Source organism: Anas acuta, chromosome 2 (assembly GCF_963932015.1).
Source record: "Anas acuta chromosome 2, bAnaAcu1.1, whole genome shotgun sequence".
Lineage (NCBI taxonomy): Eukaryota > Metazoa > Chordata > Aves > Anseriformes > Anatidae > Anas > Anas acuta.
In genome coordinates this window covers 29,159,589-29,176,284 of record NC_088980.1, presented here as the reverse complement: position 1 = coordinate 29,176,284, position 16,696 = coordinate 29,159,589, and the positions used below count along the sequence as shown (strand labels likewise).

The window sequence follows — 16,696 nt, the reverse complement described above, 5'->3', positions numbered from 1 at the left end:
CAAGTACAGCAACATAGGCTTAAAGGGCTTATTCAAATTTACTTTGCTGACAATAGTAGACAGGATTAATGGTATAGCACTGGGGATTCACTGAAGACAGACTTCCATTCATGCTCACAGTTTGAAAGAAAAGTCTTATAATAAATCACATACAGTGGGCAGTTTTAGCTTAAACTTAATTGGATTCTTCTCTAATTGTTCACCTTTATTTACAAAATATCTCTGAGAGCCTCTAAGTGTCAGAGCTGGGGATTCACCTCTCAAGACAACAACCACCTACCCAAGTGCTGCCCTCATCTCTCAACCCCTGTTTCCCTGCTTCTGTGCACCAGCACTCACACTAATCACTTGTTCATCCACCTAGCCTGCCACAAGCGCTGCCTTTGTTCTAGATGATCCCCTTATTTACTTTGGAATTTAGGGATTGAATATAACTACAAAAAGCATTCATGGCTTAGTCTGGAGCTAAATACTTTTAAGACTCACAGGTGATTTCTCATTTCCAGTTCACACCTGAATATCTATGTGCACATTATTTGGGAATCTACATGTATTGGCAAATGACACTGGTTAATCTTCCTGACCTATTTACCTAAAATGTTTAAAGCTAGTACTCTTTTATCCATAGTCACTTGCCTGCTGCCTACTCTGGCCTGCTCCCCCAAATGCAAGTTGAGATAATATAGTCTTGTTAAATACTGTAAAAGACATGCATTTTGCTTATATGAATGATGTAAGGTGAACTGTTACAGAGATCACCAGCATGCTGTCAATAATGCTGTCTGTATTTATGAGAAAGACTCTTCTTTCTTTAATGTTTTCTCAAGGATTCCTGTTACACATACACACATGTTGGAGCTGCACAGTCATGTACTTATGTAGATAACCATTAAATTGGTCCAACCTAGCTGCAGTGCCTGAGACTTTGTATCAACAGAGCCTTCTTTTTTATCTGAAATTTTAAACATCTGCAATAACTCTACTTTCAGCATTGCCTAAGTCTCTGCTCCTTGTCATCCAACACGGCTGTTTTCTCCAGTTTATCACTATCCTATTCCCTCCTTAATAAGTCAGCAAAAGCACTTCTGCTCAGGCTAAGCACAGAGTGAAGTTCATTTATAGATGGGACATAGGAGTCCACCTTAAATGTATATTCACTGAAAAGACTTAGATCGCTAAACTGAAAGTTAGTCCTGGGATGATTTTCAGAGCTAAACTTACCTCTCTCATTCTTCGTATTTCTTCATACAATCTATTTTTGGGAAATGCTTTTCTGTGCTGTAATGTCTAAATGCTCCTTAGCATTGATACTGTTGCTCCCTATGCCGTGTTTTCAGGAAAGCTTTAAAATGTTTACAACAGTGATGTCTTGCACTACATAATCATGTGCAGTATCTTAAATTTGTCCTCCACTCTACAGCCGTGTTTTCTTCTTCCCAAATATGCTGCTACTTAGTAGTATGCTGCAAAATTGTAGCATGATTTCATATTACATCATGGGCGAAGGGTGCTTTCCATAGTGCAAACCTGTTTTACATAGTCTATGGTATGCTTTAATAAAACAATGTCAATAAATTACTGTCTAAAACTTTTTTCTTTTTTTTTGAAATTGCAACCTGCTGCAAAGACCTATTGTGCCATAAACCTGCCCTAGAATTACTTATTTTTTCATAAATCCACTGTCACTGACACAACTCTGTCCCCATGACAGCCGAGAACTACATTTGGCCAATTGTCAGCTCTTTCAACCATACTACGCTCTTGCTCTCCCGTTGCTGTAAGCTTCAAGGCTGATAGCAGCAGAGGGAGCTGGTAGAGGAAAACCAAGGAAGAAAAGATGAAAGGTTTCTTTACTCCAGCAGGTATTATTGTCACCTCTTTTGGTCTCCTGCATGGTCCACGATGAAAGGTGTTAATCCTCCTGTAAATACCACTCCATCATGATTAGCAGTGGTCAAAGAAGTACCTTAATGTTTAAATTTTGTCAGAGATTCACAGTGTCTCTATTTCCAGTTCTTTATTTTGTGACTTGTTTGGTAAAATACCTCTTTCTTTCCTGTTGTCTTCTTTACAAATACATGCTTTAGGAAAAACAAATTGTAATTTCAGTCCTGCAGCTTTCTAGGATAAGTTTATCATATTCGGTAACAAACCAGAAAGTTCTCTTAGGAGAAACTTACATGCTTTAGAGAACTGACAGAAACACAGGATAACATTCAATACTCAGGCTGTGCCAGTGATGCCTTTTAAAAACTTGCTGATCTAATAGAGCTGACCTGCTTCTTCCAGCGAAGAGGCTCAGGGTGTGTGCATGGAAGACGGAGGCTGCAGACACTAGGGTGCCATGTCTCTGCCTCCGCTCCTGCCCTGGGACCTGCTGCAGGGACACCTGCTCTGCAAGGGGCCACCCATGCCAGCACCTCCTGGAGGCAGCCCTCGCCCAATGTTTCTCCTTGCAGAGGTTCAGCAGGTGGCAGGATGCAGCGTTTTGGTGTGCAGGGCTCGGAGACTCGCCAGACACCAGCAGCTACATGTTCCAGGTAGGTCTACACATCCTAAAGAGAGCGAGACACATTTCTGTGGCCTGCTGTACACCCGTGCATGTGTGAAATGCTTTGGTGTCTTCAGGGGCTGGGGGCCTAGAAATAAAAATAACAAAAAAATTTACAAAATCTTAAACATTGGGCCACTTCTCTGTCCTCCGCTAGATGTTTCCAAAGAGGTGCATTTCCCATCAAGCCTTGAAGCACCGAGTGCTTGAAACCACCAGCTACTTGCTGTAACACACCTTGCATTAATGGTGTCCAACGCAGGAGTTTGTGGTTATTAAAGCACAGTTACCAAACACCTTTGGTGATTTAAGGAAAGGACCGCAGGATTCATATCGAGCAACCTGAAACCGCCTCTTTCCTAGCACTTTACCACACGTTAGGGAAGTACAGGTAGCACCCCGCCGGGTACTTCCAGCAGCCCCTGAGGGGCAGCCCTCACCCTCATCACCATCACGGCGGGGCCGGGGCTGGGGCCGGGGCCGGGGGCGGTCTGAGGGCCGGCCCCTCCGCGGCCCCCTCGGGAGGGGCGGCATTAAAGCATTAAGGGGATGGGCGCCAAGAGCCGACACAAGCACGGCGGCTGCGGAGCGGAGCGGGGCCGGGCCATGGCGGGGGGCGGCCTCTGGCTGTGCGCGGCCGTGCTGGGCTGCCTGGCCGCCGCCACCGCCCGCCGCCCAGGTGAGCGGGGCCGGGGGGGTATCACCGCCATCAGGGCAGCGGGGAGGTGCTGGGGGGCGGCGTGGCAGCGCCCCCGGCAGGGAAATGGTGTTCCCGGTCTGTGTTGTTTAATATTTCTGGGAGAAAAGCCCACTTAAGTAATAGATGCAACAGCGTTCTGTACGGGAAACTACTCGAAAACAGTCTATAAGCATATACTTACGTGTATTTTTTTCTTTTTTTTAACTAACTTTTCAAAGCATCTCCTCGTAAGTGGACGCGAGTGGTGGAAAGTGTTTTAACGCCTGTTCAAGTAGTGCTTCTTGTAAGGATGTATTAATGTGTGCATGCTGGTTGTACTTGCTTTGTTGCTTATTGTAGAGCATTCATCTTCCTGTTTCTCCACCTTGCAACATTGTAACTGCTACAACATTTATAATTGTGGGTTTTATGCGTCTCATGCAAGCAAAGGGTATCTTTTGGGTGAATAGTTACATCTATTTTTATATTTCACTTTAAAAAGTGTTTCCCTAAATAATAATCTCAGGATAACTTCTTTCAAAAAGTCACCTTCTTTCTATTTTGGTGTTTTGTTGGAGTTTAAATCCACAAATCCATCTGAGCTCTCCTCTCTTAGAGGCAGTCCTAGCTCCAATTAGTGCTGTGGGATGCTGATATGCAGTGTCCTTTGCAGTCAGTCGAAACAATAAAAAGGGCATAAGATGAGATTGGCATGGACTATGTTCATGTTTGTTCACTTACAGTCACTGGCCAGATCTTGGCCAATGGAGAGCAGGAGATATAAACTGCTGGGCTATCCACACCCGAGTAGCTGCGCTGCCAGTCAATGCCTGGACCACTGCTCCCTGGAGACCATTCTCCTTTGTTGGCCTGCGCCCAGCACTTCCTGACAGCTCCTTAGCCTGGACCCTGCCCAAGAGCAGGTGGAAAACATGTATCAGCCCTTCCCTGCAGATGTGAAGGGGGAATTCAAGTGTCTTTCCTTTCTAAAACTCTTTTTTCCATTTGAGCACCATGGAGGTGGTCATTGGGAAGCTGTTTAACATCTCTTTGTGGAAAATGGGCTCCCATTATTTTCAAGAACCTTTTGTTACCTTGTTGGTGTTCAGGGTACCTGTTACCTGACCTCGTCACTGTACAAACCCCGGTGTGTTGGCAGCAAGTCTAAGAGTGCAGTTCCCTGACACTCAGTGTAATGATCTGCCTAAAATAGTTTAATATTTTTGTCTGGATGGAGCTTAAGTAGCCATGCCTCTCAGAAGACAATCCTCCAGAAACAATTGCCATTGTCACTTTGGAAATTTCATTCTGTGTCTCCCAAAAAGGCCTAATCCATATCTTTTATTTTATTTTTAGTTTTTGCATTTTAATCTGTTCAGATAGAGAATGGAAAGATAGAGATAGGAAAAATCTGCCCAATATAGAAAGCAACCAGGAAAACAGCTCTCAGAATAACCTGGCATAACAAATAGATACTATGAAGTATGGGAGCAAATGGAGCAGAGATGCATTAACCAATATGATTTATTAATCCTGAGCTGAGCTATTTGTACTGCTTAAGCAAGTTTTTGTTGTATAAGCTCAGGACTGGATTTAATAATGAGGCCTCAGTCTTTTAATTGAGAGCAGTAGCCTTGATCAAGCAGAGCGCTTCCTATTGCTCATCTCCAGCACAATGCCATCCTTGTGTTTAAGATGTTGCAAAAGTTAAATTATTTTCTGGATTAGGGTCACATTTCTCAGTATCTGACAGGACCAGTAGATCTGGGAGGGATCCAGGCAAAGCTCACTGTATTAATCCTGACTATAGTCAGGAAACAGTAAATAGGGGATCACATTCTTCCTGGAAGGCAGAGACCTCTGTTAACGAGCAGCAGAGAGCTATGAGACAGCCAGCATATAGGGTGTTTGGGGAGGGAGGGGGGGGGAAGCGGGGGGAAGGGGGGGAAACACGACTGAAAATGATAAATAAACTCATTCTATGGAAACAGCTACACGTTTTTCTCAAGATAGACTGCTTTTTCAGCAGGCAGCATATATCTAGACCTCCAAACACACTGGGAGAGTTTGACTTCCTAGAAGTAAGCATCTCCTCATAGTTTGTGTTGCCCATAGGTTGAGTTAAACCAGTGGTGCACAATCTACAAAGGAGGCTGAATTTCAGTCTTGGTTCTTAAGTATTTGTGTATTTTGTAATTAATTAGAAGTATGATTTCACTCTTCTAGACAAAAGTTAAAAAATATAGTTAATAAATATATAAATCACTAATATATTTAAAGATCCTAAAGGAAATAAAATCTTACTACATATATGTGAATATCCCCATTATTAGAGAATAATCATTCTTAAACGATAAATTCTGTTAAAGTGAACTAACATGAGTTTTTAATTTTGTGTCAGAATATGTCAGGATATTTTGTGACCATAGATGCTGTAAGTCAACAGTAGGCACATAAGTCTTGCCGTACTTTCATGTACCTCCTATACTAGACAGAGTGGTAGATAAGCTTACCCTTTAAATTTTCTTAACTTTGAGTATCAGACACTGTTTTCAGTTCCTCACTATTTTGTCAAACTTGACTCATTGGGCTGAAAACTGCTGGGGGTTAGACATAGGCAAAGCTTTCCTGGAGCATTACTGCAAAATGGTGTTAGTCATTCTGAGAATGAAGTTGAAAGAACTGCTTATATCAAGATTACTTCTTACAAGGCTTGAAAAAGGAAATAAAGATTTCAGTGGAAAATTTAGCCAGGTCTCCTAAAATGTCTGTGATTTGGTCTGCAGCAGTAACTTTCTCAAGGCAAACACAACATTGTGTGTGTGTCCATCAGTACAATAGTTGTACTTGTTTCTGCTGTTGCTGGAGTTAGGCATAAGATAAGAATAGTTTAATCAGTATTACTGATGATTGACGTTATTTTCAGTTGTTTTGTAGAGTGGGTGAGGAAACAGAAAAGAAATCAAGCAGGGTTAGACAATATGAGATTTCTAAGGAATAGCTCTGGAAATACTAGCATAATTTGAGAAAGGAAGAGAGAATATATGAAGAGCTGGGTGGCATTTTAAAGTGATGTGCATAATAATAAGAAACATATAATTTGATCTTTAGTAGGATTTATAACCCTATTACAAGTGAGTACAGTCAGCTGTTTTAGAGATCTATCAAACAATGATCTAATTAAACTGTAGAGGAAAAAAAATAAAGACTTGTCTCATGTCTAGCTTGATTTATTAATGGGAAACGTAATGGATATTAATTGTTTCAGGAGTGTTACAATTACAGGAAAGAAAACTAATGAGGGTGCTGTAAGAAATGTAGAATTCCAATAAAAAATAGAAGACAGGAAGAAACTATCACCATGGCTCATAAACTACTTGTGCTGAAGCTTGCTTGGGAAACATTTCAATAACACACACGACTGACCTTTGATTCTTCAAGGGCTTTTCTTCAAATTCCATTGAGGGATAAGTTCTCGATAAGGTCAACTTGTATGGACATGAATAGCCTACAGGCTACGACAGGCAACTCAGAAGCACAGTGGTGGCACAGTCAATCACATTGACTTCCATCTGCCCTTAGAGGATAGAAGATAAAGCTATTGTTACCTGGTTGGGTAGCCTAAAGCTATATCAGATTAAATCTTTAGTCTTTGAAACCAGGAAACTAGGAAAATAGGATTCTCACCCTGTGCTTGAAAGAGAAAAGGTCTGTTGTTTCACTAGTGCATCTTCTCCATTTAAAGGGTGGGAATTCACTGATTTGGGAACTGTCTTATAATTCTGGTTATCTGAACAATGATTTGAAAGACTATGCTAGATACTGTTTGAACCAAAAATGTTTTTGTAATCCGTGACACAATTAGACCAAGCAAAATAAGGGACATATATAAAAACCAACCAAACAAACAATCTGTTTTGAGAACTGAGAGATCAGACTAATAATACTCAAAATATAATATTATGGAGCTTTGCTTACAGCTGTATTTTTTAATTCATCATAGAGGCAAGAATTGTGATCAACTTTATCATCTAGTATAGCTTGAAATTCCTTTCACAGTCAGCATCAGATGCATCTACTTTTAAAAAGAAGAGTCTGCATTTTTAAAACTGATGCTAATACTTTTTCAGATTCCGAATCCTAATTTTACCTAGCAGTAATTTTGAGATTATTTTGAGGCCATAAGGTCATTTAAATGTCCCAAAATATGTTTGTATTTATTACAGTTGAGCATGCCATCTATGCAAATTGAATGTGTAACAAAGCATGGAAATGGATAGGTACTTATTATATAATCCACATTTATACATTCAAACTATGTGCAACTACTGCATCCATTTGAGGGAATTCTTCATTTCATACACAGAGCCCCTGTAAAGTGGTAGCTTATACGAAAAGATGGACCTTTGGATAATCCTTTTTCCTCATGAAGTAAGAGTTTGATCCTCTTATTTATCAAACACCTCATTTTTCTTCAGGTTATTAGGTTTTGTAAACATCAGTGACAAGTCAAAATCCAGAGAGAAAGCCTGAACACTGTTTAAATTATAAAAGCTTTCCACCTTTTTAACATCTGGAGTAAATACTTAGCATACATATTAATTTGCATTTATTGCCCATTTAAATAAAGGAATGTTACCATGTGATGAAATTTATTAAATTTTAGAGTGCTAACATAGCTATTTGTTGTTGTTTTTACTAAGATTTCAATATGTTTCTCAGTAAAAGTGATCTTGTACCATTCTGTGCTATCTCCATATTTTCCAGTTAAAAATACTTGAAATCTTTTTTAATGTATTTGTTTGACATTTCGTCTCAATGCTCTTTTCCTGCAGTTCTTGAATGCCATCCTGGTGGACATCAGATCCTGCAGAGCCCTTACCGAAGTGTCGATTTTGACTCATCCTACATTCAGCAGTCAGCTATTCAGGATTTAATCTGTGACCATTCCCTAACACCAGGCTGGTATCGCTTTATGATTTTTGATAAGCCTGCTGAGATGCCGACCAAGTGTGTGGAGGTATTGTTACATCTCATTTGTTTATGAAAAATATACATTTTTTTTTTAATGAAAAAAAAATATATTTTTCATAAGAATTTTTCAGTAAGATAGATATAAAAAGTGACACAGTTATGGAGACTGATGTGAAAGAATGTAAAGCACCTTTTTTTGTAAGTGTGTGACATATTAAAGTATGTTAACTGAACAATAAAGTCTTATGTGTTGAAAAATTTTACAGTGAATGGGATATGGCAGAGGATGATAAATCGCTTCTAGCACGTTCAAAAAATGTCATTGACAGTCACTGCTACAAGTGATTTTTGCAGTGCTAGCATAGCAGGGGTATCATGTTGTCATGTTGTAAAGCTGCAGCTGTGTGGTGGTCAGTCTTTTCCTAAAGCTATGTGCAAGCAGTATGAAGACTTGCAGCCACATAATCCCAGTAATTGTGAAGCTTTTAGAAATGATCATGTCAGAGAGAAGAGATTACTCCTAAAATAAATTGAACTAACAGAACTAACTGCAGATTAATTCCCTTATAATCTGCAGGTCCACTGAGACTCAAGAACAACACTAGAGTATTTAACACTTTAGACTTGCGATGCTTGATTTTGAAGCTATTTCAACATCTTTGTAATAGCTACATTTGAAGGAGATATCTTTGTAGCTTCCTATTTGAAAATATTTCATTATTTTAAAAAGTCATTAAGTGTCATTAGGATATTTTACCTGTAATCTTGTGATTTTTATTCTGAATTGAAATTGCCTGGGTTCAGTTGCTTTAACAACAAAATAAAACCCTTTTAAAAGGAAAGCAAAACAGTTAAATAAATAAATAAAAATACAAATATTGAGTTTGTAACACCTTGTCTTTTATTTATTTATATATATTTTTTTTAATCTTTAGAGCATTACAAAGCCACTGAAATACTTTTAATGTGCAGCTGACTCAAGGGTTTAGAGTGCTGTGTTGCAGAGGCTATTGTTATCTATGCTGTTATACTGCAAGAAGCTTAAGCGAAGTCTGTTACCTGAAGGAAAGACCTCTTTATCAGTTAGATTTAATAGAAACAAATTAACTGAATAGTTTTATTTCCTCAAAATGGACACATCTACAAAAGAACCAATATGATAAACCAGGAAAAAAAAGTATTTTTCAGAACACAGGTTCATAGAATCACAGGATGGTTTGACATGGAAGAGATCTTAGGATCACCTGCTTCAAACTCCCCTGCCATGGGCAGGGACACCTCCCACTAGATCAGGTTGCCCAAAGGCTCATCCAACCTGGCTTTGGATTAAACCATCAGGATACCTACTCAGATAATCTAGGAGAGTATTAAAAATCTGACCCAAACTCTCAGTGCTTAGTAAATGTATAGTAAAAATAGGTTACCATCCAAATACAGAAGAGCCCAGGTAATTACTGTTGGCAAGAGATTGATTTGAATCTTATTCAGCAAATGAAAATTATGCGCTGACAACTGCCTCTTTGCGTGTGTTGACAAAACCAAGACAATTATTTTGAAGCATTGAAGTCAAAACATTAAAACTGAACTAAAATGAATATCTTCTTTGGGAAGTTTCCTCCTTTCCTTCCCTTTAGGAGAAGCTTTATTACAGCTATGCTTAATACTTGTCAAAGATTCAGGCTGTGTTAAACAATCCATCCCATTTGTGTCTACTTCTCATAAATTGTGTCTGTCTGGTGGATTGATGACGCTCGATCTGATGGCTCAGACACTCTAGATAAAGAAAAATGTACTTTTGAGATGAGTTTTGTGTACAATGAGCCTGCAATAGTCTTTAGACTTTAGACTAAGAGGTATTAAGATGATCTGAGACCTTGTTTCACTATCAGGTCAAAGAGTATTTGAGGCATTGTAGGAAGAAAAAGAGGTTCTCAGAATCTTAAAAGTTCAAATTTATAGTTATCTTGTAAATATTTTGCAATCCTGGCTTTTACATACTTTAGGAACTTTCACAGAAAATTCTGGGTTTATTTTGGTTTACTGGTTAGCTGAGAAAAATCTGTAAGCTTTTGTGAGGAAAAATAACATACTTACTTCCACAGTCCTTCTGTGTTTCTCCTGTGCTTGCTTTCTGCATCACAAGATAGGCTGTGAACTTGAACACATTCTGGTAACCTGTAAACCAGATTCCCTCATCTCCTTTCATCAGGATTAATTTTCTGTATTCCACTGTTAAGCTCCAATGTCTGCTAGATCAGACTTAGATTTTGGTTATTATGAGGGGTATTACTGTGGTGACCTGCATGGCAGCTTCCCTGACCTGAAGACCTCATAAAGCCAAAGTGGTGGCAGGAGGACAGGGACTATTCCACAGCACAGCTCTCCTCACACCTTGGCATAAAGCAAGACTTTAGTTTGGGAGAAAGGAAGCAACAACTCTTACATCACCTGCTGCATCAGCATCGGAACCACAGACCGTGTAACGTCCACTGTTTCATAAGCACCAAAGGATTTATGGTTTCTACAAAATCACTGTCGTTGGTGCAGGGGTGCTACAAGCATGTTCACTTCTAGAGGTTGGGAACTGAAAGACAGACAATGCTAAATAGGTGTCTTGTAGCTAGGGTGCAAGCGAGTAACCTTGCATCATCTGATGATTAGATGAAATCTAGAAGTTTAGTTGAGACTTGAGTCCATACCAAATGGCAGTAAAGTGCTTTAATACCCTTAATTGATAGTCAGTGCAGGTATGTTCTACCCTTTGTGCTCCAATAGCCTTCACACAGTTGGTTGCTGTAGGTTAGCTCGTTATGCTGTAACACAACTGGTAGCTCTTTGGGGCAGAAAGCTAATGTGTGGTGGCTCCTGCTTCGGGGACTAAATTTTATCCTGTCTTTAGAAAGCCAAATTCATGAGACCCAAATAAGGACTTAAGTCTCTTTTGTGTGTATTTGTATTCAACTTTGAAGGGGAAAAAGCAAACCCTCAATTACATTATCTGAATTTTGCTAAAAGCTCAAGCAGGAAATTGAATACATACATCCATAAACCCCAACAACAATTTGTCACAGCATTAACCATCTTCTGGTGTTTTTTTCTGGTGCTTCAGATGAATCGCTGTGGTACTCAAGCCCCTGTCTGGTTATCTCTGAGGGAGTCAGAATCCATGCCCCAACCTGGTGAGATCAAGCAGCTAACAGCCTGTGCGACATGGCAGTTCTTCTTCAGCACTTCAAGAGACTGCTGTCTTTTTCGAATCCCTGTCAGTGTGAGGAACTGCGGAGACTTCTTTGTTTACCTGCTGCAGCCCACTCAAGGATGCATGGGGTATTGTGCAGAAGGTGAGAAAGTACATGCTGTAACTCAATTAAGAGTATATGTTTATTAGTGTGTTTTCCAAGTTTTCTCACATTCTGAACAGCAGTGTTCTTCACTTCAGCATTTCTTTCACGTTAACCTTCTTAAAAATAATGTATCTTCTGTAGGTGTTCTCTGGTGTTTGATTATTTTATTGATTAGTTATTCAAAAATAGCTGAAAATAACAAAATACAAACAGTAACTGATGTTTCTGTGAAAACATGGTATTTTATAAGCTATTTTGCTGAGCATGTCTGGCAATAGTTATGCAAATATTTTCTACACTCTTAGTTTTGATGTGATAGAAAATGATTTGTTATAGCCAGGTGCAATCATACCACCCCTTTTTAATTTTCATTTGGCAATCAAGAGTTGTACAAAGCCCCAAATCTTAGGAATTTATTTTTTCCATTTAGTCAGGTGGGGTTATAAGACACATCCAGAAGTCAAAATTCAGGGTACCTGTGTTGGCACTGATACTGTATGAATCACCATTACTGAATGTCTACAGAGCCAAGTATAAAAGTAAATGTTGTTTAAGAACTTGATGAAAATATATTTATGTCAATTATTGTTTGTTTTAATTAGGCATATCCTTCTTGCTCTAATTCTTTGATCTTATTTTTGGAGAGTACATTCATTGTTGCCAGAAGAAAGTTCAACACAGAAATACTCTACTGATACACACTTCTTAGTATGGTGAGAAAGAACTGAAGTGAGTCCTTCTGCAATGCCTTATGATGTTCTGTACCCTTGCGCTGCAGAACAGTGTTGTTCACAGTCTGAAACTTGAGTATTTCATTATTCCTTCTGGATACTTTCCATAACTTAAGGAAAGTATTGCTAAACTCTTACAGTTATGGATATTGATAAATAGTGACAAGCCAGTGTGGTAGGAGATTTTTATTAGTTCTGTAAAACACTTTTGATGAAAATACTTGCAATACTTTTATGCATGAAATAATGTATTGCTCTAAGTCATATTCTGTGTTACTGACTGCTTGCAAAAGCTTAGTAGCGACACTACTGGTAGTTTTTACTGTGCTTTATTGGCCCATCATTATCCCTTTAGGACCAATTGTTAAGTCATTCTCTAAGAGTTTATTGACAGAAAAAAATGCCAGCAATGGAACTGAATGTCAGAATGCAAGTGACTGAAACAACAAAGAACGCCTATACAATATGACTTTGTATTTGCTTTGGATGATGGGTTCATGAAGAGGAAAGAGGATATAAAAACTATAGGCAGCTGGCTAGCAAATTTCTACTGCTTCAAAGCAGAGAAGAAACATAACTCTGGGTTGACTCTGGTGAATACTCCAAGTCCAAAACACATTTTGAGTTTAAAAGCCCTTTGTTAAGGTGACGGTTTTTGCATGCTAACTGTTTTGTATTTTTGTGCTGCTTTTTGTATGTAGGCTACCATATGTACTGCATTTTCCCTTTAATGCTTGATAGCTGTAAATGCTTGATAGCTGTAAATGCTTGATGCAGATTTTCAAGCAGTTACTCCTGTACATGCTGAGGAATACAAATGTATTGCTGAAGCACGGAACACCAAAATCTGATTTTCATTCTTTCTAATGAATGAGTTTTTCAGTTTTGCTGCTGCCCTTCCAACTTTGAATAAATAACCTCTTCCTACTCCTGCTAAAATACTTGTATTTTATTTACATGTTTAATCAAGGTTCCTCTGTAGTTTATTTTGTTGTTGTTGTGTTTGTTTTTAATGACCGTCAAAGCTAAAAATAGCAGTGCATGAATATGTTTTTTGTGGCCCATGTAGGAAAGATACATATTTTTTTACAAAGCAAGTCTGCGCTCAATTTGGCTGTCATAGATTACCACTAATAAATAAGCATCCAGATGGGGACTTTGGGAGACAAAATATGTATTATAGAGAATAGTTTAATTCCTTATTTATTTATTTATTTATTTATTATTAGCAACATCTCCATGTATTTGCTGGGTACATCTGTATAAGAAGATGTGAAAGTGCTAAAATGTTCTGTACCCTTCCTCCTAGATGCAGCCATGCAACTTGTGGTCTCTGGCTTAGGGTTTTGTACTGACCGCTACCGTAATTGTGTATGAATCCGATTTAAAGATTTATTCTGTTTTGGGAACTTACACATCAGTTAGTGTCTTGTGATATTTGTTTTGTTGTTGTCATTGTTGTTGTTTTAACCTGGGGCAATAATTTCTAAGCTTTGGTATAGGAATATTCTGTACGTATGTCGATATCTGATTTAGGAAGAATTTATGGATGTTGCAGGTGCAAAGCCGCAGACCTGTGATGCTGAGGGAATGAAAATTCAAGTCTTCTGTAGCAGTATTTTCTTTATTTTTTTTTTTGAGACTTTGCATCCAGGATACAATAATGTCAACACTTTCGAAAGTATACACTTTCTTAAATAAAAAAGGTGTTCATTTATCAATGGTATTGCTTGGTCTGATGCAAAATGACAAGTTAGGAGGTAACTTCAGAACTGCAATTGCAAAAACAACTTCTCAACACAGTGTTCAGAGTAAGTGCTGTAATATTAAAAAGTAGTTTTAATAATGCTAATTTATTGATTACTTTGATTGGCAGATTCATGTTATATGTAACTCCCAAGGAATCATACTGTTGCTTATTCTTTTCCTTTTTTACATAGCCTGTTCTATTTTTTTCTCTTCATAAGTAGGCAAATTCCTTTGGATGTTGCTCTCTCCTGTCTGGTAAAATTATTCATAGCATTTAATTCACTCAGTTTTTTTCTTCTTCAGCGCCTTTGTATGGTATAGAATATAACCAGTTTTTCTCATTTTAATAACTAATGAAAGCAAAACACATAGTTTCTCTGGTTCCCTAAGCAATTACGTGAGATCTCCACATGTGAAAAAAAGGTAAATATTATTAGTATATTAATTGATAAAGTATATGCCAATCTTGTTTCATCTGATATCATTTTTGCACAGAATAAAACGCATAAACCACACTTTTGTTTAACTAGGTAAGCTGGCTCCTTCATCATCTCCATCTGTGTCACCACCACTACCAGACATTCCTGAGGTTGTAGCAGAGTTGATCAAAGGCAGCATTTACCTAAGGTGTACCTTTGACGTTCCTTTTGCAAACAGCTCGGTTGGATTCATTGTGACTTGGTCAAGACTTTCTCCTGAAGGTATCAAAGAAGAACTGAAACATGAGACAGCAGTTCATACATTCTCACTTCTAGAGCTAGATGGGATAAACATCAGACTTGGAGACAGAGTATGTTAAAAACTATTATAATCTCTTTTTATTTTTGTAAATGTGTTATTTCTCCTCTGTAGCTGTTTTGTCTAAAGGTTTATGATTTCATAAATGATCAACAAATATTAACAGTTGTTAGAGATGGAGTCCTAGCATCTTTCTGTATTTTTTTTCTTGGCAGAAATATACTGCTTCTAGTTCTTGTTTACATCAACAGTGTCCATATGAATGTGGAAATGTCACAGAATATATCAATAATTATCAGTGCCATTATCATTTTGAGACTGTGTCAGTACAGTATACTGTGCCGTCAGTAGATAAATGTTTATTCAAGTTGAATCTTCTTTACCTTTACTACAATTTTGTTTGATACTGTAAATTAAGAATATTTTGATGTTACTATCTAATTGAGAAGCTATATGAGGTAGCGGTTTTGAGAAGCTGTGCTATTTATTCAGCAGATAGATTTATTTTTTTCAGAATCAATAATGAGCCGCTGCTTGGTGATTTTGTCTCTGGTATCAGATTAAATAGTATAATTCTCAAAAGCAGTGTGAGTAATTAGACAGTACATGTGAGAAAGTAACTTCAGTCATAGCAGAATGAAGATCTAGGTTTATATGGTAACTTTTGAGAAGCTTAAGCATTGGAAAGTCAATAGACTTTCTACCTGCATATACCAAAACAGAGGTTAAGCTTTCTTAGCCAAAATAAAAAACATAAGAAAGTTTTGTGTTTGTGTGTGTGTTTGCGTACATATACTAACACCCAGTTGAAGTCTGTTTTCCCAAGCTGTTTTATGTTGGTAGTGCAGTGGGGTTCAAGTCAAAAGCAGGCTGCTTGAATGGTTTACAGGCAATAGTAACTGCTAATCCTCAAAAATCCTTCAGAGAATTTGTGAATAGTTGCCTGATGGTGTTAGCTCAGTGACAGTCAAAAGAAAAGGCACAGTTATAAACTATCTGCTGCTGTGATGAATCTTTGCTTTTCTGTAGATCTCAAATATTGCATGCATGGCCATCACATCTCAAAAAAAGGATACAGCAAAACAAACTACCACCAACAAAAAAACAGCATATAGAAAGCATGGAACTGGTTCAGTGGAGGGAAATCACAGCAAACTTTCTCATCTTAAAAAAGATAATCCAGGCCCATAACACCAGGAAAAAACTGTACTGAGAAGAGAGAAAAAGAGGATGATTGTTTTGCATAATATATGATCTAGTGAGTACTCAACAAAATTAAAAGGCAACAAACATAATTCTGACAAAAACGTTTAAGAAAGTATAGATTGCATTTCCACAAGGTGTTGTGAAGTGCAGAAATGCTCCAGAAGGGATTAATTAAATACATGGAGATTTAGGTGCTTATTAAACATGGTGGTTTGTATGCAGCCTTTAGTTCAAGAAGTGTCTGAGTCATGAGTGGATTATGCCAGGAACAGATCTTAGAATATTCAATCTAATCCAATCAATTAAGCAGCACCACTGGCAACTGATAACTTGTGATGCAAACAGAAGAGCAGGCTTGATGAGCTCATCAAACTGAGGTATTATGGCTGGGTTATGTATTCACATGACCACTTCATACCAAAAATGTATTCTACTATGCTGATTTTGTTCTACAGGTCTACTGTAGCAGTTCTGCTTTTTTCGTTGAGAAGCCAGGTATACAAAGTTCTCCAGTTGAGAGCAAGGAATTTTTTGCTGGCATTAAGGTAATTTGAAAAGAAAAGAGCGTTTTACTTTATTGTAGTGGGAGTCTTTCTGCGTATGAATGCAGCAGATATGTAACTACTTGGACTTCTTCTGTGGGTACGCTAGAACATTTACATGGGTAGACAGTTTGAATATTTATGCAATTACTGTGTGTTCCAGACTGATAAGACCATGTAGA

The 16,696-nt window shown here is 38.2% G+C and overlaps 1 protein-coding gene across 1 annotated transcript in view; it reads left to right on the top strand.

Moving 5' to 3' along the window:
• The first annotated feature begins 2,957 nt into the window (after nt 1–2,957).
• The window catches only part of VWDE (von Willebrand factor D and EGF domains), a 48,303-nt gene continuing 34,564 nt past the window's right edge, over nt 2,958–16,696 (top strand). The window contains exons 1-5 of the mRNA XM_068674049.1: nt 2,958–3,230; nt 8,066–8,250; nt 11,314–11,545; nt 14,559–14,818; nt 16,428–16,517. Of these exons, the coding sequence (XP_068530150.1) occupies nt 3,101–3,230; nt 8,066–8,250; nt 11,314–11,545; nt 14,559–14,818; nt 16,428–16,517 (897 nt within the window). The 5' untranslated portion in view covers nt 2,958–3,100. The remainder of the gene's footprint in view (nt 3,231–8,065; nt 8,251–11,313; nt 11,546–14,558; nt 14,819–16,427; nt 16,518–16,696) is intronic.